This window comes from Centroberyx affinis, unplaced genomic scaffold (assembly GCF_046629955.1).
Source record: "Centroberyx affinis isolate AG114_WGS23_722 - 3 ecotype Tasmania unplaced genomic scaffold, CSIRO-AGI_Caff_v1 ptg003837l_1, whole genome shotgun sequence".
In the NCBI taxonomy this organism is placed as follows: domain Eukaryota; kingdom Metazoa; phylum Chordata; class Actinopteri; order Beryciformes; family Berycidae; genus Centroberyx; species Centroberyx affinis.
Window position 1 is genome coordinate 63,290 of NW_027281688.1, and position 13,613 is coordinate 76,902.

The window sequence follows — 13,613 nt, forward strand, 5'->3', positions numbered from 1 at the left end:
AGACTACAAAGACCATAACAAAAGCGCATGATTTATGATTGACAGACAATCTCTCCAATCATAGGTTCTGAAATGTCAAGAGCTACCGCATTAGGCGGGGCTTCGTATCACAAGAATGGAGGCGATCGGCGGGCAAACGTTTTATTTCACGCATTGAAAGCTAATTTCCCACGGACACCCTTTAAATTGTCATTTTTCAGGCCACAGTTGAGGAAAACAGAGCAGCAGAAGGGGACTTTGTTGTGTGAGGGACGAGTGACGACCGCACAAGGGATTGTCCAACGAGAGTAAATGAGAGAGGTAAGGGAGAAGAAGGGCCCGTCGCGGTAGCCGGAGAGCTTCGGGGAAAAGTGGGTAGCGCCGCCTGACGACCGCCTCGAACCGGGGAGCCACTGTCAGGAAACTGCGGTGCCGAGAAACAGGTCTGTAATATCAGAGGGAGCGCCGCCAACAGCTCTCCATATGCCATCACACACTCTAAACACAGCTATGAAACACACACTTGTAAGCAAAACAAACATAATTAGCTCTTATTGAATTATCGTTGTGCTGCGAATTAACCAAAGGCCCTTTATTTACTTTTGAAGTTTGCGATGTCTGTGTGCCTGGCTGTCGCAGATCGTCTCTATCAAAACCCTCCTGACTTTTTTTTGTACATAATGACATATGTAACCTTACTGTTAACGTTATGCGGCAGACACACACAATCATTTATTGTCACGAGGCCATGTGCAATGTGAAGGTTTGCACATTACTGTTTTTCCATGATTGAGCAGATATTTGACCAAATCGCCATATGTAATAATACCTTCTTATCTGTTTCTATTTCCTACAGGTTTGCTGTTGCACTGACATTCTGGATGAAAAAAGAAACAGACATAATAGTGCAATTTCAGTGTCACACTCACCACCTCAACAGCCTATTTGTGGTCTCTCTCACACTCACACACATAAAGTTCACATCTAATTGGCAAGTGACATCCTCTTCATGACACACTTATTACTTGAATAAGACAACACACACACACCACAACCATGGCTGAGCAACAGGAGGACCCAGAGGGTGTTTATGTGGAGCACCAGTACATGTGCAGCGAGTGCCACCAGCTCTTCAACACCTTGGAGGACGTGCTGGTCCACCAGCAGATCCACAACGGGCTAGAGGGGGAAGGGGAGGGCGAGGCAGGAGAGACCATGACCATCCAGGGCGTCACAGAGATGGGACAGACCCAGCAGTACCAGTGTCTGGAGTGCGGGACCCTGCTCATGAACCCAGAGGAGCTGCTGCAGCACCAGGAGATGCACATGAGAGAGGCTGGGATGGAGGTGGAACAGCAAGGTGAGAGATGGGTTTGTGGAGAGAGCGTGTGTGTGTGTGTGTGTGTGAGAGAGAGAGAGAGAGAGCGAGAGCATACACGGATGCGTGAGGAATTGAGAAATGAGTGTGTTGAGACAGTGATTGTAGGTTAGAGTGGATGAAGATTTTCTGTATGATGCAACATTGTGGTATTCTATGCAGTTAACCTTGAACCTGCAACCTGCCATCATTGTAACAATAAAAAAGTTTGATTAAAGCCCTTTTGCACACTATAATATCGCTGTCACATTAAAAGAAAACAAAGTAAATTCTCAGTTAAGCTAACAACTGTTTTGGCACTTCATACCATCTCATTCAAGTGTAAGGTCACTGACACAGAATACAATCTTGTGTCATTCAACAAAAATCTTAAATGTACATTCAACATTTTTGTACATGCGTGGAAGTATTCTTAAGTTTAAACGGCAATACTAACCTATCTGTATGTTTATACGACCGTTCCCCAGAGCTGTGTGAGGTTTTGGAGACGGAGGAGGCCGGGTCAGAGGCCCAGCTGTCGGGGCCGGTCCAGTACCAGTGTCTGGACTGCCTGGCTCTGTTCGACTCACCTGAGATCTGGCTGGAGCACCGACAGACGCACAGCAGGAGCAGCACGCACAGCAACACTGAGACCACGGTAAGGCACTGGAAAGCAGAGCCAAACAGCACTGACAGTCATCAGTACTTAACTGACTATTATGCCATTATTAACTACTGTATAACTTTTTGTCCCAATCTGAGAAATAGAATGTATTCCCTTTTACTGTGTCTATACTAGGGTACACGTCTTTTCATCATGATCACAATCTTTGGTAATTTAATTAAATTTGATTAACTGATTGATTGCAGGGCTCCAGACTAACTTGCTCCACTGGTGGCACTAACAGATCATTAGGAAGAACCAATATTTTGGGCAGGAGCCTACTTCACACAGTAATTAATACTTAGTCTATTGAAATAGGTTGGCCCTTGAAATTAATGTTGTACCGAGAAGGTGTCATTGAGCAGATTCAATTACATGAATGCAGATAATGTGCTAGAATAGGTAAGGATGTAGACTATGTTAGGCAGCCTCTTTCACAACCTAATACCAGATATCGGTTTGCCATTAGTCATTGCTGAAGAGGATTAAATATTGCAAATCATGAAGTGAATTGTCATTTGTTTTTAGCCAAAAGGTCGATCCCAGACAACCAAAGCAGAGTTGGTCTGCCTTATGACAGACCTGAAAATCCTATTTGATACACAACCAAACCAGCTGACACTAGGTAATGGTAGGCCAGATCTCTAATGGTGTGATTAATCGGAAAACAAAGTAGGCAATGGTCCAACTGTAAATTTGAATACTTGTCTGCTTTACGTTAGTGATCAATGTGCAGTCCTGTCTGACAATACAGACCTCCGCAATAGGACTTGTTAGTGCATTAGTTTAGTGTATTCAAGTGCTTTTGGTTGAAAATAACAAAATAGCTCCTGTAACAAAGTCGTTTTGTAGTGACTGTTGAATTATTTATAAGTCAAGAGCTACTTTGTGCTGTGCATCAGGGATTTAATTTATGTTTTTAATTAATTTATGAGCTAAAAGTTGTATATTTGTTCAGTACTAGCCTAATTATTTACATAGAGTGCCAAACAATACCATCAGTTGTTGATATGGCCTCCATGCTCTCTGCTCCCTAAAGTCACGTCTTGGCAACTCTGGTATCATTGAAAATTCCCATTTACTCAGTATTTACCACTTTGCTGAGTCATTCATGTGTGCTCGACTCAATTACAATATTTTTGACAGCACTCAAATGCAGCATTAGTTTCAGGAAATATTTCTCCACAAATCCAAAAGCTAGCTTTCCATATAATCTCTGGGTGATTATGACACTTTTAAAATCTTTTTTCCAAGTTTGAGTCATGGCCGAGAGAGATTATTAACAAGTGACTGTTTCCAACTTTATATTTATTACATTCAGGCCATGCGCATATAGACTGCAGTCAAACTGTGCCAAAGTGAAACACATTTATTTCAAAGATTTGTGTAGACTAATACATTGGCTTGCTGCAGTTAGACCTCTAGTTAGCAAATACTAGCTTGAATGGGTGACTTGTCCAAATTGCAGATATCCAGTTTACAAAGCACTTGATAACCTACTGAGAGAAACCAGAGGGTTTTAGGCAAGAACAGCAGTTCTAAACAGAGCTTCAGCAGCTCTGCTATTCTTAAATGGACTAGTCTTTATCAGAAATCACTTACATTCTCTAATAGCTTTACAAAACACAAAACATTACTTTATTATGTTTGCTCTCTGGAGCGCTGGACTGATTGATGTAATCATTTCAATGTTGATTTGAGTAACGTCTGCTCTTTTCCTCCCTTACAACAGGAGTACGTGCTGCAGCCTGATGGCACCGTTACTCCACTGAACAGTGTGCAGAACTATGTGTTGAGTGAACAGCAGGCTGGAGAGATCTTGGCACAGGTATTTGGTTTTGTAAATACCTCACATCAGAGGCATGAGGTTGGGAGTGGGATGAAGGGATTTGGAGGTTTCAGAATGGTACGGTTCTTTTCTTTTCTTTACATTGCTCTGTGTCTCCATCAGGTGCTTGCCCAGCAACAGCAGCAACAACAGCAGCAGCAACGACAGCAACAGAGGAAACGTCAGTCTGTCCCTAAACTTGCTACACCCCCCCGCTCCTCCCTGCTGCCTCCAGTGTCCCCGACCCCTGGCTCAGCCACTATGCACCTGCAGATTCTCACGGCCCAGGCCCTGGCCGACGGCTCCACCACTCCCAGCCAGCGCCGGACCAAGTTGCCCCCTCTGTTGCCCGCTCTGGGGCGAGGCTCTTCGGGAAAGCTGGGGGTCCTGGAGAATGGTGTTCAGAGACTGGAGTTAAGGTTGGCTCCCGCTGTCCAGGATGACACCCAGCAGCAGCAGCAGCAGCAGCAGCAGCAGCCAGCAGAGATGGTGGTCATCCACCCTTATGAATGCTCAGAGTGCTCACTTCTCTTCCAGACCCCAGAGGACTTCCTCCAGCACCAGGGGGAGCACTTCCTGGGTCAGGACAAAGAGAGCGGCGAGGCAGGGGTCATGAGCGGCTTTGAGGAGGTGCGAGGGAGGGAAGAGCCTGTAGAGAAGATGGAGGAGATAAGGCTTCGAGTCGTGGAGAAGAAAGCAACAGTCTGGGCCAAGCCCCAACAGTGTGAGCTCTGCAACCGCACCTTCACCTCTGTCAACCGACTGGCCGCTCACAAGCGCGTGCACGAGCAGGGCACGCACGAGTGCCCAGAGTGTGGCAAGGTGTTCAAGAAGGCAACATCGCTGCAGACACACATGCGCACTCACTCTGGCGTGGCCAGGTACCTGTGTGTGGACTGTGGCCACGGCTTCACCACTGAGATGACTCTCATCATGCACAGGTAAAAGGTTTGGGGGGCGGCACTGGCCTACATAGTAGAGAAGAGGTCTTGTGATTGGAAGTTTCAATCAGTTTCAATCCCCACCCAAAAATCGTTGCTGGAAAAAAGCACGCACACTGAATTTTCTCTGGGTGAAAAATGAAGTTAATCTGCTAGGAAAACACTTCTACCACATATAAACAGTGAATTCTTTCATTTAACGGCCGTGATGGCTGTCAATGATAACTTGATTTATGATGCTACAGTGTACCTTGTGATCAAATGACAAGCCTATCTGAACTTTTGGTTCTTTCACTGTGTGAAAATGTCTGTGTGTCTGTGTGTCATCTCTCTCTCCCTGTGTCTTGTAGGAAGTCCCACACTGCTGACCCCCTGCACAAGTGCCAGTTCTGCAACAAAACGTTCACCAACATGACCAAGTACCTGTACCACCGTCGGACCCACCTCAACCGCGACACATCTGGGACAACCACTCCCATCACCATGGTAGCAGAATTAACCTATCCTCTTCCAGCTTGTCAGTAGCTTCATGTTGCCTCTTTGTTTTTAGTCATAAACGTTTTGGTGGTGGACTTAATAATAAAAATAATAATATTAAAAATAAAATAATAATAATAATAGTTGTATTTATATTGCACTAAAGTTACAAAGTGCTGAACACCAATATGATTAAAACAATGACATAAAATAAAAAGAAATAGCATAAAAAGACACTAAACAATAAAAAGCCAACAGAAGGAGAATAAAACAATTAGGAAAAAGCAAGTTTTAAAAAGTCTGTTTTCGGTTGTGATTTAAAAGCTGTGACAGACTCAGCCCTTCTAATATTATCAGGCAAGCTGTTCCATAACTTGGGGGCCTCACCATAAAAACATAAAAACTCTTTCTCCTTTGGTGTTAGTTGTGGCTCACCACATTTGAACAGTTTCTTTGTAGACCCTGTGATTTTAACAAGCTAATTTTAGATGACTCAGAACTCTGTTTTGCATACTTAGTTCACAAGAGCTGGGCACACATTTCATTGTAGTCAAATTGTACTTCAATGTGGGAGGACTTTTCTAAGGAATATGGAAAATGGCATGCTAGTATAAATACATGAGATTGAGGTTTTGATGTGACATATGCCTGTTGTCCTCCTTAGGTCTCAGCTCCCAGAAGAGCATCTCTGTCTGCTCTGGCCATCCTGCAGAGAGCCAGGGAGAAGAGGGAGGTGTCTCAAACCCTGGAGGAGGCAAAAATCAACCTGCTGGCCCCCCTCACAGAGGAAGAGATGGAACGATTGGGAGAGGATACGGCACTCAGTTCCCAGAACAAAGTGGAAGGAAGTGAAGGGAAGCAGGGGGAGAAGAACACCGTGGAAACAGCTGCCCCATTCTCAGGGACCAACAGTGACTCCCAACAGGTGGAGGATGGCTCTGAGACTGGCTTAGCTGCAAATCCTACTCCCCTGGATGACGCTGGTGTAGGAGCCTCGTCTAGCTCCTCTGACCCAACAGAGGCTGCTCCAGCTGGGGCAACAGACAAAGGGCCCTTTCCTTGTCGTTCGTGCACTAAGACTTTCCCCTCCCAGCTGCAGCTAGTTCACCATCGACGCAAGTCCCATGTTACTGAGCGCAACTTCATTTGTGGCATCTGTGGCAAGTCCTTTAAGAAGCAGATCCACGTGCGGAACCATCTCCGCACACACACTGGCGAGCGGCCCTTCCAGTGTTCAGACTGTGGTAAAACATTCTCGTCTCTAGCTAACCTGATGCGGCACAACCTCATCCACTCTGGTGTGCGGCCTTACCGGTGTGATGTCTGCCACCGTACCTTCTCCCAGTCTTCCAACCTCCGCCAGCACAGCCTGCTCCACTCCAATGCCACAAAACTGTCCTGCCCTGACTGCTCTGCCACCTTTCGATGGCCAGCCAGGCTAGCAGCGCACCGCTACACCCAACACCCAGGGGCTCCGGCCCCCTTCCCCTGTCCCCACTGTGAGGATGGCTTCCTGACTAGGAGGCAGCGAGACAGCCACTGTCTGGAGCAGCACCCCACCCAGGTCCAAGCCGACACAGGGGTGGAGGTGGGCAAGGAGACCCAAACCCAGGCAGAGCCAGGTGGAAAGCCCGCCTCAGAGCCCTCCACCTCAGCTATAGGGCAGGGAGAGTCAGGGTCCTCGTCTGCTCTTGTGCGGGGGGGCCTAGATTGCAACATCTGTGGAAAGAAGCTCAATTCTCCTGCCAACCTGCGACTTCACCGACTGAGCCACTTAGGCATGGGCCCCGGGCGGCCGCGGAGCACCTCGGGTAAGCGGCCCAAAGCCCACCAGTGCCCCATCTGTGGCAAGCTGTTCGTCTCTTCCTCAGGAGTTGCTCTTCACCAGCGGGTCCACACCGGCGAACGCCCCTTCCCCTGCCAGGAGTGTGGCAAGCGCTTCCGCCAGAACACACACCTGCGAGAGCACCTGCGCACACACTCGGGAGAACGGCCATTTCGCTGCGAAGTCTGCGGAAAGGGTTTCATCCAGAGCATGCACCTGGCTGAGCACCGGCGCACGCACACGGGCGAACGGCCGCATGTATGTTCACAGTGTGGCAAAGCCTTCAAGACCTTCTCCAACCTGAGGAACCACAAAAAGACCCACGCCAGACAACAGAGGCTGGATGAGGAGGCTGCTGCCCAAGCCGCCATGGAGACCAGCTCTGCTGTGGCACTCGTGGATGCCTCAGCTGTGGATCTGACTAATGGCCAGCCTCAGCTCATCCAGATCCAGGCCTCAGATCTTCAGCAGGTCAGAATGGGTTTCTAATCACCTTATTTTCTTTTCTGTAAAACATGTGAAACTATCCAACTGGAGGTATAGCATCAGCTGGTTCAGTGGATAGGAACTAAGCCTAGTCCTGTTGACTAAATCATTAGTATTTAAAGTATTTATTGAAACACAATTAGTCAGAGGGTGAGGCTTAATCCAGTGGTTCTCAATGTGGGGTCCAGGGACCACCGGGGGTCCTTGAGGGGGTTCCAGGCGGTCCCCAGCAAATTGTTTAAACTTCAGCATTATTTCATTTACAAGAAGTTAACACAATTAGAGAATGTAGAAGAATGACTGTTTTGATCATAGTTTCTCTGTTATCTCTCTACCTACAATACAGATAGTCATGGAATTCTGGACAAATTTGGGTTCTCAGATTTGGGTCTGAGAGACAAAATCTCCTCAAATGGGGGTCAGTGGCTCTAATGTGGACTAAATTAGGGGTCCTTGATATGAAAAAGGTTGAGAATCACTGGCTTAATCAATGTCTGAAAATTTGGCTCACTGTGTGTCCATTCTATGTTGTTAGTTAACCTGAATTCTCTTTCCATCTCTCCTTCCAGGGGCAGGGCACCCCTACTATCATGTGTAATGAGTTTGGGGAGACCATAGCCATCATTGAGACCAGTGAGGGAGGAGCGCTGCCGTTGGAGCAGGCCTTGGAGATTTACCATACAGCCCTGGAGAACGGCCTGGCCATGGACACCATCGCTGTGGATGGAGTGCAGCTCCTTTGAGGACGAGGGGCAAACAACAAAAACTAGAACCCATTCTTCAGAACTATCAATGAACTGAACTGAAAGTCCAGTATTATTAGTCTTGATACTGACTTAAGGGGAAACAAATGCCTTAAGGACTACTGGGAGGGAGAGTAATATGATTAATTCAGAGTAATATGATTTACCAGAACCAGATACTTACTGGACAAGAATGCTCCAAAATGATGAAAATAAAATGCATTCAAAGTTCGAGAAACCGTAGACCAAAGTATGTGAACGTCTCACTTTTACAAAGTTATGAGGAGGGTCAGTATTGAAATTGATTAAAAAATGTCTGACATGATAATTGAGGACCATTGGCTGTGCCTCAGATAAACATTGTATTCTGTATGATTGATTTACCATTTATGTCAAATGGATGTGATTTTTACTTTTGTTGAAAGGCTCGATAATGCCATTGAAGCAAAGTATTCTGATGTAAATAAGTGAAATGAATAAATGTTTTTCAAGATTCTGTATTTGAATTTATTGTTAGTGTATTGCCTACTTAAATCAATTTATAAAATTTAGATTAAGCACTATCAATTAAGTAAGCAGCAGTCAGCCTCATTCAACACAACCATACATGCCACATCCAGACTACTAAACACAGTAGAAACAGTCCTACCTTTGCTTTCATAAGTGACTGTTATGTTAAAGAGGGGTGAAACTCAATTGTACTCTTGAGGCTGGGACAGCAGTGTTGAAGCACTTGGTATATGGTAAATCTGCTCACGGAGAATCCATTTTAGATAGCCAGCGATAAACAAAATCACTGTTGAATTGAACACCTAGTTTTATTTGTATACTGAAAGATACAGATACAAACTTAAATTATTCATATAAATTGCTCTCTTGCATACTGGAACAGCAAAACAAGGAGTATAACACAAAAACATTAATAGCCATATTTATTACTGTTTTTTTTCCATTTCATGTGTTTTACCTTCGGTAATGGGTGTCTTTAAAAGTCAACTTATGTTCAATGACAGATTTTTCCTTATCAATAATATAACGAGTCTACTGACTCTACAGTAATTATGTACAACACAACCAAGTCTTGCACAAAGACACAACCAATATTATATCCTACCAACTCTCTTTGATTAATTACCCTCCCCTCACTTCCCCCCAGTTTTCTCTCCACCCGCCCAAAAAGGAGATCTGGAGAGAGCAATAAAGTGACAAAGGGAGGAAGGAGGGAAGGAAAGAGGTGGAGGAAGGAGAAATACAAGTGTTGAGGCTATAGAATCAAACTTAGTAGCGAGGGAGTGAGAGACGGATACAGGGTTGTCTAAAAACATACTGCTTATTTCTCTTGAAAGAATATAAAGGTCCACGTTTTGTGTGTTTTCCTCTGAAATTAATAATAATAAAAAAGTGCACCGCAGGTCCTTGCTGAGGTGAGGGCAATCAAAGGGAAGACTACGATGGAGGAATTGTACAGGTGTGGAGTGGCATCTCTCACACATCCTCACCCTGCCTCCAAAATTATAAAAAAAACTAGCATGAGAAATAAACAGTTGGCAGAATTGAGAGGAACATCTGCCAGCACTGAGGAACAGAAGTAAGGACCAGGGTTCACTACAATGATATGAGGAGTAATAATAGTCATAGGAATAGTACAATAACAACAAACTGAATAATGAAAATGTTGAATAAAAATCAAATTGTTCTTGTTTAAAAAAAGTTAATAAAACTGCTTGGCAATAGAGGATTAAGGCCTAGACAGCCTGACCTCCTCCGCTTAAATGACGAATCCCCCCAACCCCCCCTCCTAAAAACAAAACAAAAATGCTTAAAACTAACGTAGTTGAGGCAACTAATAAAATTCAGTCCAACTAAGAGCCAGGATGTGCCCATTGACTCTGGCCCACCTCCTTCCTTCATGGCTAGCGAATGAGAGGCACAGGAATGCTTGGTTCCTACACACTGGCATCTGCTAAGGTCAATCATGGGAAGGGAGGACTTGGCCAGACAGATATTTGCAGGAATGATGGCACTGCCAAAAGTCCACTTAAGTTTCAGTCAAAGGTCAGTCCAAGTAGACCTCACTTGAAGGTCTATGTTTGAGCAATAAAGTGGGGAAACGGAACCGGTAAAAGATCTTTCCGATCCAGCTCCATAGCAACGGGTTCTCCATCCAATCAAATAGTTTCCAGCCGGTGAGGGCCCAGCCCCCTAATGTCCAGCAGAAACAAACAAGCAGACGCCAGTTGAGTGTACATACAGGTTGTTTCTCAAGCAGTAATTCACTGCTTTTATTCCTATAACCCTATTAGTTAAAAAAAAACAAATAAAACATAAAAAGTTAATGTGAGAGTTCTAAAATTGCTAACTTTTCCACCGTCTCAGAATGGGCTATGCAAGTCTCTCCATCTAAAACGAGAACCCTTTCTTCAAGGCAAATGAGTGCAGGTGAATACAATGGTCCATCGTTCACTGGCATCAATGGAAGCTTTATCCAAGCTTAATACAGAGTGCTAATTCAAGTGTGGGAATTGAAGTCTGCAGGGTGTGTGTGTGTGTGTTGTGGTGGTGTTATGTGGTATTTTTGTGCCACTGGTGTTTCACATGTCCTTTTTTGGTACAAGGGAATTACACATTTTAAAGAAAACATCAATGCCCCAACATTGCATACACACTCTCTCTTCGTCTCACTCTCTCAAGTTGGCCGCTGAGGATGGAAAGAATCAGAATTAGACCAGAGGAGAGGTAAAGAGTGTGGCCTTTAAAAAAAAAAAACGTGAAGGCAGAGAGGTGGGGCGGAGATGCGTGACTTCAACAGTCGCCGATTGCTCAATCTAACTCTTCAGCATCCCTCATCTAGAAGAGTCCTGTGAATCACGAGGCTCCTCTGGGCTAGTTTCTGCGTCTCGATCCACATCTTCGCCTGGCGGCTCCCCGCCTCCTCTTCCAGATCCTTCTCCTGACTGGGAGCCGGAGGGTCCGGGAAGGGAGGAGGAATCAGAGATGCCCATGCCAGAGACCTCAGAGGGAGCAGCTGTCTGCATGATCTTCTGCCGGACCTCCCTGATCTTCAGCTGCAGACACACCTTAGTGGGAAAGATGTCCGAGTATCGTGTCTGGAAGGCTGCGGTGGCCTGAGCTGGAAGAGGGATGGCAGGAAATTAGAATTGTGAAACCAGAACGGGAAAACATTCTGGTGGGTTTTCTCATGGGTTATGTCATTAAGTCTCATCTCCCTCTACCATCTTTCCTGTCTACCTGCAAACAACAATAAAATACAGTATATTCATATACTAGGCAGCCTCTTTTTAAACAAGGGGTATATAATCTCATTTGTGGGATAAATAGTTTGTCTACACATGCATGAATGCCTGTACGTGGAAACACATTCTGAGAGTATGTATACGTTTGTGTGTGTGTGTGTGAGTGAGTGTGAGAGACCAACCTGATGGGAAGAAGCCATGCTCCTGGAAGAGTTGCATGACCAGTGCTCTCCTCTGGTCCAGGGTTCGTCGTAGGGACGAGTAGGGCACCTTATCAAACTCCAGCTCTCCCAGGATGTCTTCCCCGTCCGTGCCTGGGGAAAGGGACATACAGGTGGAGTTAGCTTGATCCTTCTGGGAAACTAGTTATAGTGATTAACTTCTTTGTATATGCCCCTTCAAAGCGCACCATAAGTGATACACTCCAAGAGGTGGAGTTAAGTAGGTACAAACACATCCCCTGATCGTGAGAATAACCAAGAGGAAGATAAACATCGAGGAGGAATTGTGCATGTGTGCAGTGTCATCTCTCTCACACATGTATCCTTTCCCTGCCTTGTCCTTCCCTGTGTGTTGTTACCTGCTCTTTCGAAGGTGAAGATGTCTCCCTCACACTTGGCAGCACTCTTAGGCGTGTTGGGTTCAGAGCTGCAGCTGGAGCGCCGCCGGCTCTTCCTCTTAGGAGAGACTGGGTCCTCTGTGGACGAGTCCAAGTCTAGGTGACACAGGGGAAACAAACTCAAAGTCAAAAGTGGGCCAATATAATCATAATATAATCAAATCACAGATTTCGACACAATGATATAGTTATTTAAAAATTTAAAAATGTACTTTACACCTTTGACCAAAAAGAAAATGTGTTTTAGAATTCTGGTCAAGAATTTGTTCCAAAGAATAGTTTTGATGATGAATTACACTGAGAAACAACAATACCACAAAAATAAGTCAGCAGAATTCAAATATCATGAATTTTCTTCACCAGTTATCAGTATCCGCCACAAAAATGATCTATCTGCTGGACTCTGAATACTAGCACATCCATGACAGTTACTGCAGCTGCCCTACAGAGAAAGTTTAAAGGCATTCGGCCACTGCATTGTGAAATGCCACTGTGAGCGAGACCTGTGGAGTTCTTCCTCTTGCGGCGGTAGCTGCCCAAAATGGCACGGGGGGAGGTGGCCAGGCTCTGCAGGGTGGGTGAAGGCAGAACCTCCTCAGGCCGGAACTCTGGCAGCTCTGCGAAGCGCTCCTCGAAATACACCTCCGACAGCACCCTGCCACATCAACACACACACACACACACATACAGAGATGTTAAATTCACACATACATATATACACAGAGATGTTAAATTACGCACCAATATACTATCACTTAGACACGTACATAACTATACACACAGGTTTATACTCACTTGTCCACAGAGTCAAAGGTCTTCTTAAGTGGTGGTGGGCGGGCCTTGACCTTTTTGGGTGGAGGACCATCTTTATCTGTCTGGGGGGGAGGAAGGGCGGGTTCTGTGGCTGATGGAGGGGGCAGAGGAGAGGAGGGGAGGGACTCCTTCCATCCAGCCTGCACAGAAATATGGAGAAGAGGTTCAACGTATTTTATACATGACCACAGAGATATTATGTGTACATATCAACTGAGTAGTAAAGGTGTTAACGTGATGCCTGTCTCACCTCTTTGGCAGTCATGTCCCTGCTCCGTGAGTCGGAGGAGTCCGCTGCACCGGAGCCCTCTGGGGGTCTGTCGGAGCAGAGGGGCTCCTCAGCAGGATGTGTGGAGGGAGACCCCACCTGCCCAGCTGGCTCAGGCTCAAAGGAGAAACGACTGTTGGCCAAAGCTTCTCTCTCCCTCTCCTTCTCCCTCTCCCTCTCTCGCTCCCTCTCCCTGTCCTTCTCCCTGTCCCTCTCCTTTCCTCGGCCTCCTCCTTCATAGTTGCCGACGGGGATGTTAGCCACCGTTGCCTTCACTTTCTGAGGGGTCCTGACTGGAAGCTGGGGGGGTTTAGGGGTGCCTGGTGTACTGCCTGTAAAGTCAGAAAAATAAAGATCAG

General features: G+C 45.8%; 2 protein-coding genes across 2 annotated transcripts; one reads left to right on the top strand and one right to left on the bottom strand.

Moving 5' to 3' along the window:
• Positions 1-125: 125 nt before the first annotated feature.
• znf526 (zinc finger protein 526) lies at positions 126-8,759 on the top strand. Its single transcript, XM_071541223.1, has 8 exons — positions 126-422; positions 836-1,339; positions 1,825-1,994; positions 3,733-3,828; positions 3,952-4,769; positions 5,120-5,255; positions 5,911-7,542; positions 8,127-8,759. Exons 2-8 carry the CDS (start codon positions 1,036-1,038, stop codon positions 8,298-8,300), a joined length of 3,330 nt encoding a protein of 1,109 aa, XP_071397324.1. The 5' UTR covers positions 126-422; positions 836-1,035; the 3' UTR covers positions 8,301-8,759.
• Positions 8,760-8,887: 128 nt separating this feature from the next.
• On the bottom strand, positions 8,888-13,533 carry LOC139662542 (protein capicua homolog; the record flags this gene model as incomplete). Its single annotated transcript, XM_071541218.1, has 6 exons — positions 8,888-11,430; positions 11,737-11,868; positions 12,135-12,269; positions 12,677-12,828; positions 12,969-13,126; positions 13,237-13,533. Coding segments are annotated over 6 exons (1,161 nt in total), but the record flags the coding sequence as incomplete, so codon positions are not given.
• Between the last annotated feature and the right edge of the window lie 80 nt (positions 13,534-13,613).

Coding starts and splice junctions, on each gene's coding strand:
- znf526 (XM_071541223.1), top strand. CDS start 1,036: ATGGCTGAGCAACAGGAGGACCCAGAGGGTGTTTATGTGGAGCACCAG. Junction 1,995..3,732: donor ACAGCAACACTGAGACCACG/GTAAGGCACTGG, acceptor CCCTTACAACAG/GAGTACGTGCTGCAGCCTGA. Junction 4,770..5,119: donor ATGACTCTCATCATGCACAG/GTAAAAGGTTTG, acceptor TGTGTCTTGTAG/GAAGTCCCACACTGCTGACC.